Here is a 26172-nt window from a genome sequence, read left to right as displayed (position 1 = left end):
ACCTAAATTAACCCAATATTTTCTACATTGGGTTAATCACGCAAGTAATGACATTCAACCAGTTTGTTTGAAGCAAACACAATCTGCTATATTTGTTACACTTCTTTTCCTAGTAGAGCTCTTTGAGGGGCCTGTTCATGTTCGTACCAAATTGATTTTTGACGCTGCAAAGGATCTATAGTTTTCTGATTCACAGAGAAAATCATGCATCGGTAATCGTATACCTGCCATCTTCAAATTTTGCATTACCAAAAATTTATTTTCAATAATAAGTCTTTTTTGCACTGAAAACGAATGTCTCTTTTGCACAGAATACTTTTTGCTACTAAAGTGCGTTTTTCATATCACGATGGTGATTTTATCAAAGTAATTAATACTAGGCTTTTGTACAAAGCACAACATTTAGACCAAATTGCAGCAGTTAATTCCCGTTACTGTAGATAGATTGCTTCTTTCAACTTTTCTGAATGGTCTTCAGAACACAAGCATTTGAAATAAGAATGGATATGTTCTAACATTGTTGTAAATTATTGCAGAATCAAAACTAGAAAAAGCCAAACATGATTTTCATTTGAACTAAACCCGGTAGATAAATGCAAATAAAGTCTTTTTTATTGTTTATGTAGACTCCGGCTTTCACAAAGGATTTGTTTAAAATGAAGAGTAATGTTTGCCGCATTGAAAGCAAGATGTGACGGTATTAAATCTTAGAACAACGGCGCTTGCAATTGCTTCACAGTTGCTGCCAAACAACCGAAAATCATGTAGAGAAATCTCTTCTTTTAGATAGAAATTGATCTTTATTAAATCTACTGTTGCTTTTGTAAGTGACATATAACCAAGGCATAATACAACGAGGACATTCACCTGAGAGGTCAGCCTAACCTCACAATAACTGCTTAAACATAACATTTGATCAGGCAGGACTGCTGCTATTCGTCCATTTCACTTCTTATCAAAATGGCCACATTTTTTAGCAGCATGAACCTTTCACACTTGATGAATAAATTCTTAAGCTACAAAGACAACTAAGATTTTTCTTGCTACTTTTGATTGATGTCTAATTAACAAAATCAATAAACTAAAAATCAAATGCCAACTGTGATTCTAGGCATTTTATTCCTTCAACATGTTTGTTTTACGCATGGTAATAGCTGGAATCGGGTTCAGCGTTTTAAACATTTTTTGAAAACAACATTTGGTATTCGAAAGGTGATTCAAAATCAAATTCTGAAAGAAATTAAACATTATATAATTTTAGGCTTTCTTAAACATTGGTGTTGAATCCTTGTGGCTAGATAATTTCTTCGGAAAGAGGAAGAATTGAGGTAGTATTCTTTGCTGACTCAAAACTACTTTAGAAGGTATTTCCCAAAATCGAAACAAACTTTTGGCTAGAATGAGGATTTTAGTAAACTTTTCAAGTAGCAAATATCAAATATGACTTGATCAAATTTTTTCCGTAACTTGTTGACCATCCAGTGTTAAGAAATGAAAAGGGGCTCAAGCTGCTTCAATAAGCTGTCTTTAGACTGTAAAAGTGAGTAAGCTTTTTGTTTTTGTTGGTTTACGAAAACAAAACCAGTTTTGCAATTAAATCCTTTCTAAATCAAGTGAAGAATTAACCAGTGATGTTGGCCTTGCAAAATGCTGCCTTCATCCATTATTAAAGCTTGATAAGTCTTTCTGATGGCAGATGTTTGTATCTCTTCTATTTTCCCGTTGCTTTCTGCGGTTAACCCTTGATAAAGGTTTATAATGAAAAGCTTCAAATGTTTGACTAGTAAGCTGAAATTCTATAGAAGTCAAGCAGAAGTAAGTGCGCGAGAGTGACAAAGACTATTATTTCTCAATCAAGTATCCATGTAAGTCGTTTTAGTCAGCTTGATGTGGCCATGGCATCACCGTACGTCTAATGACTTCGCACTCTCCAACATAGTCATGTCACCATCGCACTGGTTGAACCGCGTTTCCTAGCTCCGCAGGGTGCTATTAGGCAGCATATTTAATCAAACACAACCACGAGTGTTGTAATATTTGAGAGATATTGATACTCGCCACAGTATCCCTTGTCATTTGCTACGAGCAACACAGCGGTCATCGGCTGCCTCGTGAAAATGTCTTCTTGGTTTTACTTCGTTCATCTTCTGTTCTTCTTCCAATATACACATGACGCAAAAGCAGCAATCTCGCTGAATGGTGATGGCTACCTACGTTACGATATTCGAAGTAAGCCGTACAATCCGAATGTGAACAGAATCAACGTTGAATTCAGAACAACTCATCCCTCAGGAGCTATCGTATACTTGATTGGCAGTGGCAGGGATCTGCTCCACTTAGACCTCGCTCAAGGCACGCTGAGGTTAGTTTCGCTCTCTTCTTTCATCGACTAAACTTGCCATAATTCTTTCTAGACACTAGAGTTGCGTGAAAAAATAAAGCAATGATCAGGCATATTTTGATAGGAAGGATGGGAAATTCTCCATTTTGCTTTATTTGTTGCGCTATAGAAACTTGCAAAGATTTCACAATGATGAACAGCGTTATGAACAATGACTGGTAATACCTATTTTTAGTAATTTTGATATGGTTGCATTTCTGGAACCTCGTCCATGCTTTCAAAAAAGTGATTTTTTTTAAAATTTTGGCTTTTTTGACAAAAATCAAAGAAATAAAAAAATTGCTCGAGTATCCCCTTATTTTCAGCAAGTCAAAAACCTTAACAGCAAGTAAATTTGTTTGGTAAAATCACAGCTGTTTAAACGAACACAGTGAAGGGTTTTGCAAACATTTTTTTATCTATTTCGTTTTCAATTGGAAACCTGACTTTCATTCTACTTAAACTTGCAAAAAATCAACTGTCGCAAAAGTTGTTAAAGATTTTTGTTGATAGCAAGCTGCCACATCTGATTAAAATTTTAAAATAGTGAAAGAATTAATAAAAAAAATTCATACATTTTCAATTGCTCTTCAATTTTCCTACGTTGAGCAATGCAAAAGCCCACAGGAAACGCATTCAAACGGTGATTTTCAATTGCTTTGCTTGTTCATAAAAATCATAGGCACATTGTCTGCGAAGAAACATCACTGAGATTGTGTTGAAATTAAGAAGATCTTAATATTGGTTTACATGCAAAACCATAGTTTCCATTGAATGGCAATAAATTTTGCAACATTTTGATTGGCATCTTCTTATTTTTAAACTTCGTGAAGACAAATTTCTGTGTGGAAAAAGCACAAAACCTTCTTAACCCAGGCATGCTTTTGTTGTCAAAAATGGAAAGAGGATGTTTAGCCAGCACAGTCATTGTTGTGTATTAGCCCAGTGTTAGCAACAAAGGCATGATTCCCTCAGATTAACTAACAATGAAGAATATTTGCTTATTTAAAAAGATATATGTATATGTATAAAAGTTGCTTCATTTTCGTTTTATGTAAGCTATCAGTCCTTAGCTAGATTTTTTAATAAAGAAAAGGGATGTTATTAGCAACTGCATTGTGGTTAAAACGCTGCAACGGTTGATTCTTAGCTTGCCTGCCCAGTGCGACACACCTGATGACTTATCAATAAAGATTGTTGTTTATGCAGTGCCCTCTATTTACATTATATAAGTCGTTTTCTATGTACTAAAATTTAACTCAAGATTTCAAAATGTGTTGATGATTCAGAAATGACTAAGCCACTTTCAGTTCTAATACCTGACATGGTCTACGTAATCATCGTAGTTTTAAGGTTTCAAACGATGATAAAACATGTATTTCTCGCTTAAAGCAGATCATCCATGACAACACCCATGTGCAGCAGAGCTTTCATGATGCCGAAAGTTGATAAACTGAGTTTCATTCATTGGCTAAATTATCATATTAAGATCACATCACTGAATGATTGATAGAAGAAATAGGTTTCATCTCAAGTGAATATCTTTGATGAAATTCGCACAAAAAATAGAGAAAGTATAAGCAAAGGATAGAGTTGTGAAAAATAGACAAAGAGATATGAATTTTGTTGCAATTTTTTTAACCGTGATAGTTGAAAATCGATAGTGTCAATTATTCTTCCGAATTAAATAACAAAATAATCTTTATCAATCGAGTGGAATAATGTTGATTAAAAATATTACAATTCAATAAAACAGTTGGCCTTCATGGCTGATTCAGCAATAAGTCGATAACTGTTTTTTAGCCCCATTGACTGATTGAGATTGTGCTTTGTAATAATACATTTGTGAATGGAAATTTTTCGACGTTCCATTTAGTTGATATTCCTTTCATTATCAGAGTTTTAGAGTTTCATTGATGATGTTGATTAAATATTTTCCTTTAATATGAAGAGCTCTAACATTAAATATTTTAGTCCTCGGATTTATCATTTTAATTGGCATAGGCTTAATCAAGTAGCCTCGTCTACTGTTATGAGCAGAATGACAAAATCGGATGTTTTAGTCATCTAAAGCTGCTTTAATCTTGCATCTAAGTAATCTGACAATATTCTTAAAATTTCCCACTTAATTTCAGTAAGTTAGATCCGGCTGCTTTTGTGGTAAAAAATAAATCAAAAAAGCCCAAATAAAGTATTTTCAAATTTTGTTCAGATTGTCAAAAGTAACAATTTCTTAAAGTAAGCTGCAAGCTAATCGTTCAGGTTCCTGTCTTGTCGTTCAGGTTCTTGTCTTGTCGTTCAGATTCTTGTCTTGTCGTTCAGGTTCTTGTCTTGTCGTTCAGGTTCTTGTCTTGTCGTTCAGGTTCTTGTCTTGTCGTTCAGATTCTTGTCTTGTCGTTCAGGTTCTTAACTTGTCGTCCAGATTCTTGTCTTGTCGTTCAGGCTCTTGTCTTGTCGTTCAGGTTCTTGTCTTGTCGTCCAGATTCTTGTCTTGTCGTTCAGGTTCTTGTCTTGTCGTCCAGGCTCTTGTCTTGTCGTTCAGGTTCTTGTCTTGTCGTCCAGGCTCTTGTCTTGTCGTTCAGATTCTTGTCTTGTCGTTCAGGTTCTTGTCTTGTTGTTCAGGTTCTTTTAAAACAGAATGTTGACTTCTAGACGTTTACCAAATCATTCTAGATGACTGCTATTGGGGTATGTATATCAATTAAAAACGACCTGTGACTAGTTAATTCAAGCGAAATTTATTTTACCAAAGCGACTATAATATGTGACTAAATACGTTCTACCAGAAGTGACATAAAAAATGTAGTACTTGAGATTGATTTAAATGCCCGTAAAATCTCTAGAAGGACATGCAAACAAAACAAACAACTGAACTATGACGCCTGCAAAATCAATTAAATCACAAAAGTAAACAGATATATGTAAGTAACTGCTTGTTGAAATCAAAACTGGAGCATTAATGAACAGAATTATTGAGATTGGCAATAGGGTTAGTAATTCGATGTTGTTATTTAGCCTTGAGATTTCACGTAATAACTTCTCAAATGGAATTTTTAATGAAACTTGAATCTTTATCTAAAGCATATGTTTACCATTCTTTTATAGAGGATATTAAATCCATTTAAGAAAAAAAGGCATACAATATTAATTGAAAAAGTTGAAGTAATCTTAACGAAAATATATCCACGGAATAATGAGCTAAAAAGATTCTTGTTTAGTCAATTTTGCTGCTTTGCAAATTTGAATCAACACATTAGAGGTGATGCAAGTACACTGGGGTCGCAAAAGTATGGAAACGGTAGGTCAAAATGGCGGATCACAGTGACCACGGGCCTAAGCCAACAAATTTCAAAATCAGAATTATGAGGTGGAGGGGTTTGGAAACGATAGGTTATGGCTGAAAAATGCATTTGTCATTCCTTCGACTTTCGGTTTTAAGAAAATTTAATGATTGGTTTCCGGTTTTGAGGCCCCAGTGTAGAATGATCTCGAGAGTGCTAAAAATGACACATAGAATTCCCTCTGCAATTTCTTCCAAAAAATTTGGTCGTATTAAAGAGGTTCTTGTTATCGATATTTCTTGATATTTATGATATTCTTGTTATTATTATTGTCAACGCTGTTGATGACACTTTACATTTGCAATATCTTATTCTCGAGTTACATGATTGGCTAATACTTTCTAATATCTGCACGAGAAAAGTTTGATAATTTTCTTACCGCACTGAAAATTACTTCTCTATAAATCATTCATCATTGCTTAAATCCTAGACAAGTCGAAAACTGGTGCGTAAATTTTGCAAAACCGAGAGTAGATTTTGTTGATGCTTTTCTTTGAAACGGGGACCTAATAAAAGTATTTGCTAAGAAGGTATTAAGGCAACAGAAGACGCAGGTGCATTTTGTGTAAACCTTTGGTCAAGGAGGCACTGCCTTTGTTTTTAATGAATGCCACATATTTCTTTAGTTGACGTTTCTCTTGGTGGTGATAAAAGGGAGTGTCATTGTATCAACGCCATTCCCATTTCTGTCAATTTTTCTACCGCATTCAGGCTACTCTTGCTACCAATTCAATCCATAAGAGCACGTATTATCAATGTAATGTCCGAATAATTGCTTTGATCAATAACTTCTTGATTGTCTTTCAATAAAACCCAGGCGAATTTGTGCAAAATTTGATGCGAAATGTGTTTCTTGAATATGCGCACAGAATTACAGTGGTTAGCAAATCGACAGAACATCTCGTGCAACATTTTTCCACTGATTTGAAAACAAAGCTGAATCGAACTTCTAATCAAATGTATGGTTCATTTCTCTGAGGTCTGAGTCTTCTTTCATCTCAGTGCAGAATCGTGCAACAAATATTGCATGACTCAATTTGTGTTGTTGTTTGGGGTACATCATGCATCATTGGGTTTGCAATTATGTCTTGCAACAACCCGGGTTTCACTAATGAAAACGCGTTTATTGGGAGCAACTAAAAGCACGCAATAAGAGAGACTTCCTTGCTTAGATTTTCTGTTGACAAATTAACTTCTTCTCTTTGATATTTCTTTGATATATGATATTTGATATTTCTTCACTTCAAGAAAAAGTGGAATAGAACAAGTTTGTCTCTTTTTGAATATTTCTTGTATCCTGTGAGTAACAACAATTTTTTAAAACTTTCCCTTATTTCCATTGTTTCTAGACTGAGATTGATAAAGAACCAGAAGACCGTGAGTGAAGTGATGATTGGTAGAAAACTCGATGACAACATGTGGCACAGCATTTCCATACTGAGAATCACGCGGCTTTTGAATATCAAACTGGATAGCGAGGCTGAGCGGAACATCCTAATTCCAGGATTTGCAACTGATCTCAATTTGAACAGAATTCTCTATATAGGAGGCATTGGAAAACAACACATGACGCCTGAAGGAAAGATAACCACCAAAACCAAGTTGGATTACAAGAAAAAGATTCCCTTTAGAGGATGCTTACGAAATATCATCATTGATAACAAAGAGCCGTTGGTGGCCCTGAGCAGGCGCAATAAGAACCTTGTGATCTACGGAGTGGTCACTCGTCCATGCCATGCGAGTGAATTCAATCCAATTCAGTTCCCAAATCCCCAATCGCTGGTTGACCTCGTTCGTATCCCTTCATCTTTAGTAGAGAGGGAAATGGACATCAAGCTTAAATTTAGAACATTCGACTCTGAAGGGACTATTGTGTTTGCAGAAGGAAAGCGGTGTCATTTCATTATAGGCGTTCAAAAGAAACAGGTCAACGCAATTTCTTTTTAAAATTTATTCAGCTTTAAAGTTTTATGCAACTAGTTGAAACAGCAGTTCGGCAAAAGTGACAAACAGTTGTTTGCGAAATATCAAATACTAACGCACAAAGTGAAGTAAAAATAACCAAGATTTAGACTTCGAGATAAACTTTCAATCATTTATCAATATTAGGAAAATCACTAGTAACCGGTCTTCACACCAAAATTTGTAAAGCCAGAGCTCTACACCTTTTGGTGTAAAGAACAGGACGGTTTTAATTTAAGAAACTCCTATTTTGATGCCCAATGCAATTTTCGAGAGTTCTATTCCATATCAATTCAAATCATCAACAATTATAAGTAAATTTTGAATTCTTATTGAAAATTGGATTGTTTGTAATGATCGGGTCAACGCTGATCTTGATGCAATCTCTGAGACGCTTCGAAGTTCAATGGCGTTAATTTGGTTATATAACAATCGCCCAGCTAAAGTTAAATGAGCTCCAAAAGCAAATCTTACTTCTCTTCAAACACCTGTCAATTTTTTTCGGAACGTTTCAAAATGGTTCGTCCATACCAACAATTTTATGAAGATGCAAGTTTAAGGCGCATTTTAAGTTGCAGCGCAAGTGGCAAGGCCTGTAACGCTTAAAGAGATGTTTCGCTGGATTATCTTGGTGCACTTTTACAAACAAATTGCCACTTAAGGAGCTTGTTTCAACGGCAAAGCTGAGAGCCAGCAAGCATTTTAAAACTGTAATGTCAAAAACGTTAACATACTAGCTATGAATCATTTACATACAATTAACTAAACACCTCTTTCAACCGAACAGCTTCAAAATTTCCCAGCGGCTGCGAAATCCGATTTTAAATCTCTCCATAATTATTAATGTCTTTGAAGATTTTCCTAGCAACAATAGCCCGTTGTTTTGAAATTTAGCAATAAGTAAATGCTGGATTAATCTTTTAACTTCAAATCTGATATTCTGATTTTTCTAAACTTATCTTCATCCTATCAATGAAATTTTGATGATTATCATATCAGCTTCCATTTTGATTTTGGAGAGAAAACCTTATCTAATTGATAAGGTTTTCTCTCCAAAATCAAACTTATCTATAGCATTTAAGATACTTAACAATGCTTACCTAGAATAGTTGATAGAAAATTGTTACAAATTCACACACAATGCCACATCGATATGCCTAATTAAAAAACAAATGAATTGCAAATTAAAGCTCTGCGATTTGAATAAGATTATTTCTCAAAGTGATTTTAGTTCTTAGTAGAAGTTTTGATATTTTGATATTCTTGGAGAGTCTCTTCGATCACTAATTGACGAAATAACATTGAAGGCCATCGAATTTATATCCATCGGAAGGCAATTCAAAATGCCAAATCATCGACAGGCTTCAAGATAGCCAAGAACCCCCAAAATTCTAAAGTTTTACCTACACATTACGTGAAGAAATTTCCAAACCTAATTATAGAATACATCTTAAAGAGGGAGCAAACCGGTGTGTGCAAGCAATAGCCAGCATTTGCGTGAAATTCTATTCCCCTAGCAGTGGACGGCTTTATGTTGCTCAAAAAGGCATGAAAAGATAAAATGAAAAGATGGATTTAATTATCTAAGCCAAATTGTTGTTGAATTGGTAGGTAATATCATTGAATGCAAGGTAGAGTTGAGCCAATACAAAATTTTCACATGCAAAGCATAGTCCAAAAGATTTGTCTTTTTACAGTAAAAGAAAACAAAAACGAAACTCAATCTTCCAGAAGACTATAAGCAAATGCATACCTGAACTGTGCAGCTAATTTTCTCCAAGTTGATATTTCTAATGAGAAAAGTGGAAATTGAAATCACATCTTGTTTTGAATATATCTTTCTTTATATTGTAAGAAAGTGGGCTTTCTTTCGTGACGATGGGGTGTTTGTATTGAAGGATGTTTTCTAATGGTAACTCAACTTTCCGTTAACATACTTTTCTAGATTTACTTAGAACTCAAGCAAGACGATGTACTTCCAGCCAGAGTTGAAGTACAGGGCGATGTAAACGATGGCCTTTGGCATCGAGTACGAGCAACCATCACTCAAACAGCCATTTCACTTCAAGTTGGCAATAGCGCGCAGATAAGTGCATCGCTTCTGAAAACTACCAATGGTTATCAATGCAGCATCCCAACAAAGTTTTTGATCGGCGGAGGAGCAAAAAGGAAGATGAAGAGAGGTTTTGTCGGGTGCCTAAATGAGATCAATGTCAACAGTAGGACGATACATGCCTTTGACAGTAGAGAGGTCAGCTTGAAGGGATCAATAAAACGAGGCTGCAAAATAAAAGACAAGTGCTTCCCATCACCTTGTCGCAATGGTGGGAAATGCTTTCAATCTTGGCACAGCTATGGGTGTGATTGTTCGAAAACAACATTTTATGGGAAACACTGTAACATACCAATTTACAAAGCGACCTGCACAGGATACAAAGCGATAGGCTTAGAGAAAGATTCCAATTGTATTCTGGATTCAGACGGCACAGGCAGGCTGACACCGTACACAATATCATGCAACGTCAAAGATGATGGCGAAATTGCAACTGTGGTCCATCACAGCCGGGAAAAGACAGTCAATGTCACTGATGGAGCTGACATGATTCGTGGCTCTTTCTTCCATTTGGTTAACTATGATCTACCAATGGAGAAGATAGAGGCCCTGATAAAAAGCAGTGTAAAATGTAGGCAACATCTACGGTTCGATTGTTACAATGCTGCCCTTTTGAATTCACCGAAAGGACCTCCTAATGCAATGTGGCAAACAAGAACTGGTGATGTGAAAAGCTACTGGGGAGGAGTTCCTGACGGAGGACGGGGCTGCAAGTGCGGCCTAACAAGAAGCTGTTTGCGTAGAGATAAGCTTTGCAACTGCGATTCACTGAATAACAGGTGGGTTGAAGACTCAGGCTATGTCGAGGACAAAGACCTTCTGCCCATTACTCGAATGCATTTTACCGGAATTCATCGTGGGTTTGGGTATGTCACCCTAGGACCTTTAGAATGTTTCGGCCCCAAGGAAGTGGACGAGGGTGCCGAACGACCGCCGAGTGAAATTCTGTCTCAGGTTTGCATGTCTGTAGCCATGAAGAACTACATGACTGCAAACGAAACGCAGTTCGTGTGGAACACGCCTGTGGAGGAGGATCACCCAGAGGAACCGAATGTTATCGAGGGCCAGGAGCAGGCAAAAGAAGTGAATACTGTTACCCCCACGACATTCACTGCAACGATCAACCTTACACCAAACAACAACCCGACAAAAGAGAGGACAAGAATAGACCAGGGGGGTAATGCAGGTGCGCAAAGCACAAGACGGCCAGTTAGTGACAATTTCAATACAACAATGTCCCTTCTACAGCGCAAAGGAAAGGATTCCCCTTTTCAGTACATAGACAACACTGGTGAAGGGCGGGACCTCTCTGTACTGGAGATTATTCTTATCGCATTTGCTGCACTTGCCGTTACCGTTTTGTTAATAAAATTTGTATTACTTAAAGGCATTGACTTCATACGAAGACGCTATCAAATAAAAAGACTTTACCTCAATGAAAGCACGCGAAACAGTAACGGTAATGGAGTTGACCAACCAGTGAAAGGAAATGAACAGGGAGAGATCCGAATGAAGAAAGGAGTACTCCGAAAAAGCCGTAATAACGATTGGGTGTAAATGAAATTGTCGTGTTTCTTCGAACGTATTAAACTTCTTAATCTAAGAAACGAAGAAAACAGCCGAAAATCGAACAAGAGTTTATTGAGATCGAAAGATCGGGGATGAATTAACAAAAAATTCATTTTGAAGTTAAACACATCTTAATCTGTTTGTCAATAGTATACGGATTACGAAAAAAGGTATTTAAAAAAATATTGAAGCAAAGTGATTGCATGACTAAGCCTAAAAATTGTTTTTGCCTCGAGGTCTAAAGGGGCGCTCATAAATTAATGAATTTTTTTTAAGAATGGAATTAATCAAACGCAGCAAAAGTAGGTCTGAAAATAGTTAAACGTTTTACATAATCGATTGCAAAAATTGACTGCAAGAAAAATTCTGAAATGGATTTCAAGCTAATCTGAAGGGCATGGACAAAAAAATTTTCGTCTCGTCTTTCGGTTTTGCCTCAAAGCCTCTGAAACCTCTTGGCGGCCCTGATGCTGAGAAAAATAGCGGAAAGCTCTCTTGCTAATCCACAAAAAGGTTCCGGGAAAATGTGCCAGGAAGGCAACAACCTGACGTAGTTGTGTACGAAGAATGAATACACTACGTGGTGGGTCGAGGGGAACCCATAAATATATACATATATATAAATCGATCCTTTGTGTCATAATGTGATTTAAGATACGGATATAAAGGCAAGAAAAGTTTTGATTGGAAAAATTTAGAATGGTCTGTTCTGCCATTGTCTATTTTATCATTGTTTAAATTGGCGTATCAGGGCCCTGTGGTTCTACCTTGAAGCTTTTATTAGAATTGCCTTCGCGTGCATTCTATATACTGAAAGCAAGAGCGAGAATGTATCCAGGCATTATCACTTTTAATGGTTTCCATTTCTAAAAAAGGCCCTGCAAAGGATCAGGGGTCTGGATCTGTGGCCAAAAGCTTACCCAACTGAAAAATAAACAGTTTCTTGGCTGAAAAGAAGATCGCCTGCAGCACATGAACGGCAGGGGTACGGAATAACGGAATCAAGGTGCTTCTTAAGAAAGGTGCACTTTTGTTTCAGTGGTGGCCTCTTTAGAACTGATCTGTAGATCAGTGCAGTGCCCTGAGACAAGAGTTACGACTCCAAAATCAAATAGAAAAATCCCATTTATAACTAGGAGGAATCCTTTCTATTGAATCTAGACGGACCTGATAATGAAGCAGTGTTCGTCACTTGTGCTGCACCGTCGCACTTTGTTATTAACTTTAGGGGTTAAACGTTTTGCAAAAAGGTAAATACTTAATAATGGTTTCAAATTCGAAACAGCAACTCAAGTATACATAAAAAACAAAAAGCTACAACAGCATCCTAAGTGTACCAGTATTCTTCGTACACAGCGGCAGGATATCTACCTTTTTATACGGTTAAATGAGTCCGAAGTTCAAATGGTGTTTACATAATAAATTTTCTAATGAAGCGAAGTAAAAAGTTAAGTTGGTAACACTTCATCAAGAATAGTGGACTTTTCCCTGCAGACCAGCTCTAACTAAAACTACATTTACTAAACATTTACGTGGCATTGATGAAGCAAATTTTACCGAAGTCTAAAATGCCCAGCAAAGTTTAAAAATACCCAATGCTTACCTAGAATAGTTGCTAGACAATTTTTACCAATTCACACACAATGCCACATCGATGTGCTTAATCAAGAAACCAATGCAATACAAATTGAAGCTCTGCCATTTGAATAAGATTGTTTCTCAAGTGATTAAAGGTTCTGCGTGAGTGGTCCAATTCTAAATGAGCCTGTAAGGTCTGCTGCTATAAACTAAGACATTGTTGACACGAGAGAAAATGGAACGGTTCCATTTCGGACGGTTCGGAATGGAACGGTTCCAAATATTTCATGCTTGCGTTTACAGGAGAACATTGGGCCCCAGCATTGTTACAAGGGAGGAGTCACATGAGCAGTTTCTGGCGCCAAAATCAGTAAATCAGATAATCGCATGGCTCATTTTTATTTTCGACAAGAATACACAGAAACAGAAGCTAGAAACAATAAACCTACAAAATTTTTGGTCTAAACTGAAACTGAGACTGAATAAACAAAGAGATCATTTCATATTAGCCTATATATCAGTGCATAATAGCCTTGTTTCCTAAGCGTTCTCATATGTCTTGTTTCCATTCCAAGCGGCTCTGTCCGTTTACACGGTAGCCATGTGGAACGGTTTCAAATGGAACTACTTTTGTTGCGAAGCCAAATGAGAACGGATAGCAGGTCCCAAATGGAGCGGTTCCAGCAGTTCTCTTGTAAACGCAACGTCTATTTGGGCTAGTTCCATTTGGAACCGTTCCATTTTCTCTCCTGTAAATAGGGTCTAAAAATATATTCCATAATGTAAATGGGCTGTTTTGAAATTCCGTTCTATTTTGTGTAGAGCGAGCACGAACCTAGAACATTTGTAATAAGAACATTCAGTGAAAAATAACACTCAATTAAATCAGAAGAATGTTTTTTTCATTATTGTTTGTCATTTTAAAGAAAAAGAAAAATTGTTGAATGTTGAAAAAGTAGAGGTGTTGGAAAGTACTTCTGGGTACAATGCTCGCTAACTTTCCTAAAATGTTTATGAAATGAAACAATTCTTTTTAAAGATGTGTTCTAATGAAAATCCATTCTCAGGGACATTTCGATGACATATACAACTGCAAAAAGTTTTCAAAAATTTAATCTTTTAAGCTCAGCAAAATCTAATACAGAAATGTTTGATGAAAAAATAAGTACTGAAAAAATTGTTGTTTAAGATTGAAGACAAATATTTTTGTAGAAAAAAACAGTTGGGATAGGAATTCCTTTAATTTGACATTTCTTGTTTAGAAATGTCAAACATTCTAGCAGCGGAAATTCTAGTTGATAAAATACTTCAGTACTTTTCGAGTTTGCTTTTATCGTATAATCTAAATCTGCTTCTTTCAAAGCTAATTAGCAGTTTTTATAACAGTACTCACTCCCAAACTGCATTAACGAAAATGAGAGAAGCCAATTTACTTTCTTTTTCTAATTTGAAAAAGTGGAGTGCTCTTTCTTCGAGTAGTGGATTTTGAGAGAATTCTTCCTCGAGAGAATTCCTAGACGTGTAATCCTTGGCTTTGTTATAATTGTACATCTATTTTCTGTTTGCTGCTGTATCTATAAGAATTAATAACTGAAACTAAAACTGAATTGATTTTATTTAAGCCACAATCCCGGACAGAATAACTGGTCCTCCCCTATCTCTTAGAGGCTGTGCCAGCATTGTTTTGGGGGGAGAGGTAAGGCTATTTTGTGCCAAAATGTTTTGTAGAATTTCAAAAATTTATGTTTTACATGATAAATTTGTCCTATTCTAGTTCAGAAAATGATGACGAGAAAGGTTTTTCGAATAGAAGGACCCATGGAAAGGGGACATGTCGAAACTTTTTCACATATTTCCTAGCTTAAACTTATATGCTTAAAATTATATGCTTAAAATTATATGCTTAAAATTATATGCTTAAAATGATGCTTAAAATTTTTAGTTTGATCTTAATAGTAAAGCATTAATGCTTTGAAAAGGTTTCGAAAAAATGCACTTAAAATGCAAAACGGCTTTGAGCGCAAAATAAAGTTCGTTTGACTCCATTGCTAATATCATCTGCAGGCAAGTGACATAGATTGGGTAGCCTCACCTATCCGTTCCAGAGAAATCGATCAACAACTGGGTATATATTTTTCCTTATTTAGAGTTCCGATCTATGTTCTGATTTGTTATACTCTGACGAGTCTTATAAAGTCATATTTATGTTTTGTACCACAAAAAGTAGACAATATTGTAGGGAATGAAAGTTTATTAATGTCCTTCTTTTCAGAGTAGTGGCTGGACATATCTTTAACTATTTCAGCGACACCATTTGCCAATGGCATTTTGGACAATCATATTTCCGATGTAATTATCTATATACATTGATAAACTTCAAGTGGCACACAGTATATCCGGCAAGTGGTCAACATGCTCACCAAACAGATTTGATCCCATAGCTGAGCTTTGTGGGCAGGGGCGGACACTTGGTCAAATATTGGGGGGCAAGCCTATTGTTTTAATAAGATGACGTCACATTTCCCATTGTTTTAGAACAAAAGACCAATGTTCTCTAAAGTATTGGGGGGCGATCGCCCCCCCCCCAAGTGTCCGCCACTGTTTGTGGGAATCTTTGCTTGGCATTTTCAGGAATGAACTCACGATAAGGTTGATGACAAGATCAGTTTTTGAAGCAGCCAATAATTTCCTGAGAAACATTGGCCCTTCAGAGCAGTGCAAAACTTACCTGTCCAACGGAGAAGTCGCGACACTGTCCATTCTTGGTCGAAGAGACAGCTGCTGTCAGCTCTATTTGGAATCAAAGCCCCTCCCCAAAATTGCAAACTTAAAAAGTTAATGGTGCGATCATCATATTGATATGTTAGAAAGCCCAATTATATGATAATGCAAGAAGCCTGAACGCGGTCCCTTTGCTGACGATTTTATGCAGCTTTATACTCTTTCTTTGCTTTGTCGCTATGACTATCTTAATCTGGAGATTATACGTTATACGAGGATTCATGGGAGTATTCTAAAGCCTCTCCTCAAGTTCACTACAAAATATAACTCATGGCCGATGTTCACTACAAAATCAAATTCAAAAATCTGTTGGTTATGATTCATATCATGTGATCCTAATTACTAAGTAACCAAGTTTGAGTTTGATTTTTTAGAGAACATTTTCTTTTCCAGTCTGTGCGATGGGTTTGTTCTTTCCTCGTGGGGCCTGGCACTAGTCGCATGATCAATGTGGTTGAGGGGATCATATGGAAATCTCCTCTTTGAAGTTGAAGGTGCAACGTGAGCACTGTCGCAAGCCAAAACCCTCAAAGTTTCCTATAAGTAGCAATTAACACTCGGCAAAGATGTCTGCAAACCCAAGCAAGCCACCGTACAAAGTTGGTAAGTTGATTTCGGTTCTGTCAAGTGTATTTGACCGGTTCAGACAGGCGTGATATGACTTTGACTTTTGGAGCTGTCATTAGGACCACGGCTTTACTGAGTTATTCACAGTAGTGACCAAACCAAGAAATTCAAAGTTCAATGTTAGCAAATTAGGAAAACTAGGCCAATTTTCGAGGTGTATGTAAATTCCCTCCTCCACACCTCCTTTTCTGTAGGCTCTCTTAATGACTGGCATTGTTACCTTGTAAATTCGCGTGTGCAGGCAAGGCACCATACTTGCTATTGGGGTTGCTATCAATGTGCTTCCCTGATCAAGCACATTGCTTGGAAGAACTACCATAATAATTTATCTGAAGTTTTCATGACTCTCTCTAACTTGGTCTGATGTAATACAGCTGCAAGGAAACAACGATAACAATAGGAACATATTTTCAATTAGCTGAAATTACCGCTGAAGAATTTCCATGAAAATATCAAATTGCGATCTTCCATTGTGGTCAATCTTTGGTTTTCGATCATTTTTCTTTGTGTGTTTGCTATTGTATCTATATATATGTCTTTATATTATGTAACAGAGGGCAGAGTAGATTTTAAAGTATTACGAAATCCAGCTCCAGTACAGACAAAGAAAATAGTGCAGTTCTAATTTTGGGTTTCTTGTGAAATAGCACCAATGATTGTTATACTCAGCCACCTGACCTCTTACCTCTTTGTGACACCCTATAAGACAGACATGTAGCATAGCATCCAATCTTCACTGAACGTTTCAATAATGCCTTTTAGAAGGTTTCTTCAAGAAGATTGCAGCATACATGAACATGTAAAACAAGACTGTCAAAGGTCTCTTCATTCTGGGTCATGTCATTACATTTGAACTATATTTTGCAAACTTGATTTAAACAATTTTATGGCCAGCAGTAAAACAGACAAAATGAAATCTAGAAAATACGCCTTTTCTTGCTCTAAATAAACTTGTAGCCGCAGGAATGCTTTTTAGTTTGATTTGATACATCAGTAAGGGCTGTAGTTCTCTGAGGTTGTTTGATTAACTTCCTTGATTGATTATTGAATTGGAAGCGATAGGTACTTCGGCCTTGTCAAACCTTGGCGGAAAATTTAAAGATAAAATACTCCAAGGGCCTTTTGAAAAAATCCAGGAAACAAAACCACGGAGTATTTTTCAGTAGAAAAAAATTGTGTCATATTTCTGACAATGCAGTTTACATTTGAGTGAGTCTTGGAAAAATTTTGGTAAACAGAAATTTTGATGAGAAAAGAATGATGATTTTGATGAGGAATGCAATCATAAATGTTATAAAAATCTGATATTTTGACATTTACACAAAAAATGGAACTGAAGAGTATGCAAGAATATCATTAAGTCTTTTTTAAAGGAGGCCTTTTTATTTGTAACTTATAACCAATCATGGAGTAAAAATTACTTGGAAGCATTAACAGTGCAATTATTTTTATCACTGATCCCAACAAGGGAATTAGAAATTCTAATCAATTGTGATTTAAAGATTTAGACCCCCAAATTGAAAATGCTGGATTATTAGAAAGTATTAATTGCAATAATTGATGAAGAGCCAGTAGAAGCATCAGTTCAGCCCATAGAGAACTCAATTTTTTTGGATGTAAAGGGCTAAAGAGAAGAAAGTGAATATGAGGAAGTAGAACCAGAAACTGAAAATTGATATGTTTTGGACTTGAAGTAATATTCAAACAATATCAAGGAAAATAGACAAATTTCTATATGATTATATAAATAAATGATCAGTAAAAGAACAACTTGATTAGCATTTTGCAATATGCTTTTTCAGAATAACCTTAAATGGCATTTGGAGCATGAAATAAGGAATAAAAAATAAAAGAACTAAAGATAACACATTTTACAAGCAAGGATAATAATTTAGCTAATTAAACGACACAAGTAATGTTTCTAGGTCTAGCCAGAGGTGAGAAAAGCTGAATAAATACAATAGATAAAAGAACAAAAAAAAAGTGTGAAGGTAGATGGTGAACTACCCAGTAATGCACAGGAAAGAGAAAGGGTGAATGCTCTCTGTCTCTACCATGAAATACAAACTAGACAAATATTAAACACAAAATTCATTCAAAAACGAATAGTAAAAAAATTAGAAAATATCATTTTCTGGAAATAGTAAACAGCTGTGAAAAGGAAAAATAAGCCAAGAGATTGGAAATAAATCTGAAACTATGTTTCAGCCAACCTGATGATTAAGCCCTGGGGCACAAAAGTTTCTAACTTATACTGCCAGAAAGTTTCACATATCCTACCTTTCCCATCAAGTCTATCTATGATATTAACTTTAATATCTTTGAGAAACCATGATGATACTTTCCTGCAAACTGCTGGAAGGAATCAGCCTGAGGTATACCAAAAGAGCCACCAATAAACTTACAATTGCACGCCTTGTAGTCATTAAACCTAAGCCTAAACACATACTGTGCTACCCACATACTGTACACCCCATACTTTAACATTCCATAAGGTACACAACATTGGAAGAATCACAGTTTAACATAAAATTTATCTTATATTCCTTATCAGTTAAATGGGAAGTAAAAGTATCAGTGTCACGCATAACATTACACACTTGAAATAGAGACTTGGCACATGAGTACCAACCTTGTAATGCGAAACCCATGCCACCTCACTATAAAGTTTAGCTTTAACTGGTATATCTTTAAGATTTTTACATCTCTTAAATGATATCAGAGGTGGCAGAGGAAACACCTTCCTTTGCTCTTCTGATACTGTAAGCATAGAATGAATTCTCCTGGCCACCTTGCCCAAATTATTCAAAACTAGAAGGTATGTGGTAACAAACAGAACCTGCCCATTCCAATTGTTATCATGTTTCCCATTAACCTTATCCAAAAGTGTGACCATATCCTGCTTACATGCCTTATCTATCTGTTCTGTGATAACTGATTCTTAATACCCCCTTCCCTTTAACCATCCAGCCAAGTCCCCTAATCTATCCCGTAACTGGCGATCGTCCCAACAAATCCTAGGTATCCTCAAAGACTGACTTTAGGGTATCGCCTTCTTGGTGTACCATGGATGACAAGACTCTTTATTTAAATACTGATTTGTATCAGTAGGTTTAAAAAACAAGTCTGTCGCTAGGACTCCCCCTTACTTACACTTACTTTAACATCTACTTATACTCTTAGAAAACTTATACTCTCCCTAGAGTGCCCCCCCCCCCCCTGTAAACTTAATGGTCTCTTGGCTACTGTTAGGAAAATTGATGATGGTCTTGAGCTTCTCTTTGTCCAGATAAAGAAAACATAATCAATGAATCTCATCCAGACCATGCACAGTTTGCCCAGGGGTGGAAAAGGGGGGATTTTTCAATGTCATCAGATGGGTTTAAAGGTATCATTTTTTTCAAAACTCAGACCCTTACAAAATCAGCAAAAAATTTTAGGTCAAAATCTCAATTTTAATGGCTGTTTGAAGCTGAACAATAAATCTGAAATGACATTTTGAGGGAAGTTTTTTGGGAAAATTCGCGATTCTCACACAGTAACATTACTCCTTTTTAGTTGTAGAACACGCAGCATACATATTGTTTTCATAAATTTCCATTCATAAACAACATTAAAACATTTTTCTGAACCATAAGGACAAGAATTCATTTGCATTCAAATACTCTAGCTAAGTATAAATCCTAAAGAACAAAATAACCATTAATTTAAATTTTAAAGTCCCTGTTTCTATTATTATAACTACCTACACAAATAACTCATTGTGAAAAACTTTAGAATTCAGTTAATGAGTGAAACATAGACAAATATTGGTTTATGCTTTTGGGTACAGAGACACACAAAACCAAATAAGTTCACATGATTTCTCTGAAACTTCAGTGCAACAATTTTTCAAGTTTCTTATGAAAATCAGTTGATTGTTTCCTCCTGCATTGCTTATGGTTATGCAACTATTGCATCATCCTGTTATAATTGAAACATTGATTGACACCTGGAAGTTGAAAGGTTTTTTAAAATGTTTTTCTTTTAACTAATTGGGGCATTAAATTCTGCCTCAAAAGACCCCTCAATCACTATCAGGCGAAAATTTTCAGGGCCGCCAGACGCAGGTTTGAGCAGAGGAGGAGGGGGGGGGGGCAAAAGGAATAAAACGGGCACAGACATGTTTTTTCGTAACATTGGCTATTGCCGAAATAGGAGAGCTTTCATGTTAATTCAGAAATTTAGAAAAAAAATAACACAGCGTAAAAGTCTTGTGCTCCATTTAGGAGTCATCCACTCTTGGGCATAATTGTATAATTCCTCATGGACGTTGGCAAAGGCTCATTGTTAGCAATGAGTCTTTAAGCAAAGGATTTCAATATCATGAGAATTTTTCAGCTCTTCATCAATGACTATTTTCTGAATATGCAATAAAGTTTGATTTGGGACCTTTTTTAGAGTTCATTGCAGACCAATGAACTTTACCAGTACATATGTTGCAAGTAAACTGCATGAACTATATATTGAAAATATTGAAAGAAACAATAGAGTAAAAGATCTAGGAGCTAGATGTAGCCAAAAAGTTTAAATCAAGGATACATTACCATTTGTTGTTTGTGGATGCAATTTCAGTCCATGAAATAAGCTTTTACTGGTTGATTACCTGCAACTTAAAAAGTGATTAATTTGATTGATCACCGTGGTCTGAAACAAACATGTTTTGGTCACTCCTTCATTATTGATTCTTTCTGGATTTAGGAAGGAACATGTATTTGTATGAAGAGGTAGCTATGGGTATAGAGTTGAATTGTGTTTTTGATTTAGATTTTCTCGAAGAGATGCTTGTAGCTACAAAACTAAGTTATGTTTATTGCCTTTAAGCTGATTTATCCCTCGCTGAAATGGGACGAAAGTCGATAGCAATAGCAGAAAATGAAATGCCAGGACTCATGATGATGAGGAAACGATATGGAAAAGAAAAGCCACTGAAAGGTGCTCGCATTGCTGGTTGTCTCCACATGACTGTGCAAACTGCTGTTCTCATTGAGACACTGACTGAGCTGGGTGCAGAGGTAAGTTCTGTGTAACGTGATCTCTATTTGCCATCATAAGTTACAATTGCCATTCTATCAATATTAATTATATCGGTATGTAGATGTTATCATTTTGTCTGTTTGTTAATGAAATCCATGCTCAGTGTTATTTTTTATCCTCCACAACTGGTAAAATACTGTTCAATATTTTTTCAATTTTGCCTCACATATATTATTGCGAATCACATTACTAGAAGCTCATCGTTGCAATTAGAGATTTGACCTTTCTTTTGAGACTGTTAATGTGCTCCCAGGTTTTCCAATGAGATTTTCTTAGCAACTTTTCCTTTCGGAAAGGTCCAATGGTCTTCTTGCAATATTTTCTCAACACAAGACTTTGCAGCAGCCGCCATCGCAGTGACCGGTGTTCCCGTCTATGCATGGAAAGGAGAAACTGACGAGGAGTACTTGTGGTGCATCGAGCAGACCCTTCACTTCAAAGATGGACATCCTTTGAATATGATTCTCGATGATGGTGGTGATTTGACCAATCTTGTGCATGACAAGTATCCAGACTTACTTGCTGGTACAATCAATCATTTATTATCATAATTTATGTTTAACATAAAGGATATTTGTATTCGGATATAATTATATCTATTAGCCGGAAATTTTCCACAGAAGTAGCGACCCTTTCTATTTGCTTTATAAGTACAGTTATCATTATTTGATGCCCATAATATCTCCAGAATAATTTCAATGGTAAAAGCGATGGAATTTGGAATGAGGATCAGCAAAAAATCAGGAAGGAAAGAATTTGTAATTTGTTCTATTACTCTTGATACGTGTTTTTTCTTAAGGTATCCGTGGGCTTTCAGAAGAAACTACAACTGGTGTGCACAACCTTTATAAGCGAATGAAGGCTGGAACATTGAAAGTACCAGCGATTAATGTCAACGATTCTGTGACAAAAAGCAAGTTTGACAATCTCTACGGCTGTCGTGAATCGCTGATAGATGGGATTAAGAGGGCCACTGACGTCATGATTGCAGGCAAAGTATGCTTTGTTGCTGGTTACGGTGATGTCGGAAAAGGGTGTGTCCAGGCCCTGCGTGGGTTCGGAGCCAGAGTCATCATTGCAGAGATCGACCCAATCAATGCTTTGCAGGCTGCTATGGAAGGTGCGGTGTGCTCTTGATAAAGATGACATTTTTATTAAGCCCACATTTTTGAATCTTTGCTCAAAACTTTGCTCTAATACGTCATTTCTTGTTTAGCAAGTTTTGGTTCTTTTTATAAGAACCTCGAATTTTGAATATTTGCTTGATTGATTTTTTATTGATTTTGAATGCCTATGAATAATGTGATTGAGAATTTCGTGCCGTACGTAAGAACTTCGAGGTTATACCCTTAATCTTTTAGCTTTTACCCAAATCTTTGTCGAATTCAAGTTTGAAAATATTGAGATGAAATTTCGTTTAGATCATTTTTGTAGTTATTTTTATCTGATTCGCTTTGCAGGCTATGAAATAGCAACAATCGATGATGTAGTGGACAAGGCTCAGATCTTTGTAACTGCTACTGGATGCAGTGGGATAATCAAGGGTGAACATTTCATGAAAATGAGGGAGGATGCCATTGTATGTAACATTGGCCATTTTGACTGCGAACTTGATGTTCAGTGGCTCAACGATAATTGCAAGAAAGAGGAAGTCAAGCCACAGGTTCTTATGCCTTTTCTAGTTGTCTATATTTTAAAGGCAAGGTTTTGATTTCATGGGCAAACGTTTGGCTGGTCATTCAATAGGACAACGAAAATCATGATTAAGAAACTCTTTTCAAAGCATTCTTAGTTAATATTATTGTATAATGATTCCTGAAAGCTATCAATTTCAATGCCGATTATTGTGGGAAGACCTTCTAACTGATTGTCTGCTTTTGAAGGTTGACAGATACACACTCCCAAACGGTCGCCATGTTATTTTGCTGGCTGAAGGGCGTTTGGTCAATCTTGGTTGTGCCCACGGTCACCCAAGTTTTGTGATGAGTAGTTCCTTCACAAATCAAGTCATGGCACAGCTAGAACTTTGGACGAAGACCGACGAATACAAGATCGACGTAGTAATGTTGCCTAAAAAGGTCAGTGTATTGCAGAGAATCTGTAAATGGTTAATTTTGCATCTACGAATAGGCAATTGATCAGAATGAAACTGTCTTTTTGTTATCAGACCTTGGATATGGCTTAATTCCATTGCATGGATTTTTGAAATTATTTTTTCACAATGATAAGGCTTATTACAGTCAATGTATTTAAACCTTTTACTTTGTTCTATTTGAATAAATATTTTATCCTTCATACTGCCAATCAAAACCATATTTAGATCATTATTGAGCTGGACTGTCTCAAAAATGCTGGACGGTAAATGTCTCCGGTTATGAACTTTCGAGTAGCTACAATACTGAAATATATTACATAAAATATACTGAAAATAAGTTATTTGGAATGCAAACCAATAGTATCGTTGTTTTGCAGTTGGATGAGCAAGTAGCCGCTTTGCATTTGGACCACCTTGGTGTTCGCTTGACTCAGCTTAGAGAAGATCAATCAAACTACCTTGGCGTGCCTGTTGACGGGCCATTCAAACCAAGCTTCTACCGGTATTAACTGACGAGAAGTGAAAGATAATAGACAGATTTGTCATATTGTGCTTTTATATATTGAATTGAGATGAATGAAATTCTGCTTGCTCTCTAAGTTTATTTTACTGTTAGAGTTTCTCCAGATCTTGTAACAGTATGCTACAGATTGCAGCAAATATGTGTTGAGGTTTGATCTTCATATGCAGGCCCGTAGGGGTGGGGGGCGTCACATCCCCCCTGGAAAAGATATTGTCGGCAAATCTGGTCTACCGTCGGCAAACCTGGTCTACCGTCGGTAAATCTTGTATACCGTCGGAAAATCCTTTGATATGTTGGAAAATCCTGTGATATGTCGGAAAATCCTGTGATATGTCGGAAAATCCTGTGATATGTCGGCGAATATTGCCATTCATGAGCAAACATTTTCCTAATTTTCCTTTGCATTAATCTTGTGAAGGTCATTATCAGCGCAAGGAGAATATTTATTGTTTGACTGCGATCCACTGTCATTTTGTGTCTTGAAAAGAGTGCCAAACTGTTTTCAAAAACCCCGAAAACGAAGCTGCCTTTTCGAAACAGAGGTTCCGGAGCGAAACCGTGTCAGTGGCAGATCCAGACTACCGCCATCCTACTACTTCAAATAAACCATAGTTAAAAATTGAAAATATTTGATCGCGCTGCAAACCAAGCATTCCTTTCTAGAAACTTTCCCGAAATTGCCACAGAGACATAAATACTTTTTAATCCTTATCGCTATGGAAATTGCGTGCCAATTGACCGAGTCACATGCTTGCAAATAAAAAGCTAGCATGGGTGGATGATGAAATAATGACTTGAGCGGATTCGAGCTGAACTGAGCGGTAGTCAGCCTGCCTAGACCAATCAAATCATCAGAAATTACAGCCAACCTGGGGGATGCATACAAATTTTTTTGACAACCAATGAACAACCGAGTTGACTACCGCTCAGATGGGGGGTTGAGTAGTACTGCCGCTCAACACGGCTCAGATGCTACAGAAAGATTGGGGGATGCCTCATATTCTGCAAGTAGGCAAACTGTAACTTCAAAGCCGATGTGACCCATTATTTTATAGAATACACAAATATTGGTAGGAAAATATTTTGTAAGAATATTATGACTCAAATATTCAAAAATTTAAGAAGGCATCAGGACTGAAAGTCAGGCCCACAAAGTTCGCCAGAAGTATTATTCTTTATTTAACAAAAGTTGCTCTCAATAATTGCAAATTTTATCTGGCTTTTTAAACTTATAATTTCCAACAGGTCTGATTTACATAAGTAATTGTGCGACTTAATGCGAGTTTTAGCGACATTTCAAAACTCTGCCAAATGTATCTTTTTTTCTTATTCTATGGTGTTCCTCGGCTAAATGCCGTAAATATTTTTTAGAATATCCATCCTCAGAATATTGAATAAGATTATTTGTTGCTTCTCAAGGTTGTTGTAAGGATACTTGAAATTTCACTAGAGCACGGCTTTTGTCTTGAAAATGGTCTACATAAAAAATTATAGTAAATAATAATCATTTTACAAAACAGGGTGTGACCAGGAAATGGGTGTGGTCGATCCTCTATCTCATTTCGGCGGTAGTCAGATTATTGGCTGGATCCGCCACTGGGATTCATGCGTTCACACGAGCTCAAAAGCGATCCGATATGATTCCATTCCACATTCACAGCGGAATGGTTTGACTCCGCAAAAATCATACGGAGCGTATCGGATCCAAGCGTCATCGTGTAAACAGAAGGCCTATCCGATATTAAAAGTGATCCGATACGAAATGAATCAGGTATCATGTGAACAGGGCCTAAGACAATCTAAAAGGCGAAGTCGCAAAAAATTTTCCTACGCAAAGGGCCTCGGCGGTCCTGCCAGTAAGATCAACGTGCCGAACTATTTGAATTAACAAGGGTATCTCATTGCTCAGAACCTGACTTCTATGAAATCAAAGAAATTACCCTCAGTTACTCGAAAATCGAAGCGATGATTGACTAACGGTACATACCCTTTGATAAACAAAATCAATTGCATCAAAATGCCACACCTAGAAATTGATATATCTTAGACCACGCCCTATTTTGTCGGAAAATTGGTAAATGGTACCCCCTCCCCCCAAGTGACAGTGCTTAGCGACGGCCCTGTTCA

The 26172-nt window shown here is 36.6% G+C and overlaps 2 protein-coding genes and 1 long non-coding RNA gene across 6 annotated transcripts; 2 read left to right on the top strand and 1 right to left on the bottom strand.

Moving 5' to 3' along the window:
• The first annotated feature begins 77 nt into the window (after nt 1-77).
• On the top strand, nt 78-12975 carry LOC135690623 (contactin-associated protein-like 5). Of its 2 annotated transcripts, none has more exons than XM_065208225.2 (3): nt 78-212; nt 7071-7647; nt 9629-12975. In XM_065208225.2, exons 1-3 carry the CDS (start codon nt 205-207, stop codon nt 11351-11353), a joined length of 2310 nt encoding a protein of 769 aa, XP_065064297.2. In that variant the 5' UTR covers nt 78-204; the 3' UTR covers nt 11354-12975. The 2 variants fall into 2 exon arrangements, with proteins under 2 accessions (XP_065064297.2, XP_065064296.2); XM_065208224.2 differs by lacking the exon at nt 78-212 and adding an exon at nt 2118-2362.
• On the bottom strand, nt 562-13105 carry LOC135690625 (uncharacterized). Of its 3 annotated transcripts, none has more exons than XR_016145285.1 (4): nt 12969-13105; nt 9437-9473; nt 8784-8840; nt 562-2417 (listed from the first exon to the last, which is right to left on the bottom strand). It is a non-coding gene; the product is annotated as an uncharacterized LOC135690625 (long non-coding RNA). The 3 variants fall into 3 exon arrangements; XR_010516680.2 differs by lacking the exon at nt 562-2417 and adding an exon at nt 2971-5060; XR_010516681.2 differs by lacking the exon at nt 562-2417 and adding an exon at nt 2971-5005.
• A 3062-nt stretch (nt 13106-16167) lies between these two features.
• Nucleotides 16168-24116, top strand: LOC135691240 (adenosylhomocysteinase B). Its single transcript, XM_065209051.2, has 7 exons — nt 16168-16327; nt 21215-21405; nt 21724-21952; nt 22227-22547; nt 22888-23090; nt 23311-23505; nt 23900-24116. The coding sequence occupies exons 1-7, from the start codon at nt 16291-16293 to the stop codon at nt 24029-24031; spliced, it is 1308 nt and encodes a 435-aa protein (XP_065065123.1). The 5' UTR covers nt 16168-16290; the 3' UTR covers nt 24032-24116.
• The last annotated feature ends 2056 nt before the right edge of the window (nt 24117-26172 follow it).

The sequence above is a fragment of the Rhopilema esculentum genome, chromosome 4, assembly GCF_057945365.1.
Source record: "Rhopilema esculentum isolate cy_ngs chromosome 4, ASM5794536v1, whole genome shotgun sequence".
NCBI classification, from domain to species: Eukaryota; Metazoa; Cnidaria; class Scyphozoa; order Rhizostomeae; family Rhizostomatidae; genus Rhopilema; species Rhopilema esculentum.
The sequence above is the reverse complement of the archived record's forward strand: the minus strand, read 5'-3'. Positions and strand labels throughout refer to the sequence as shown.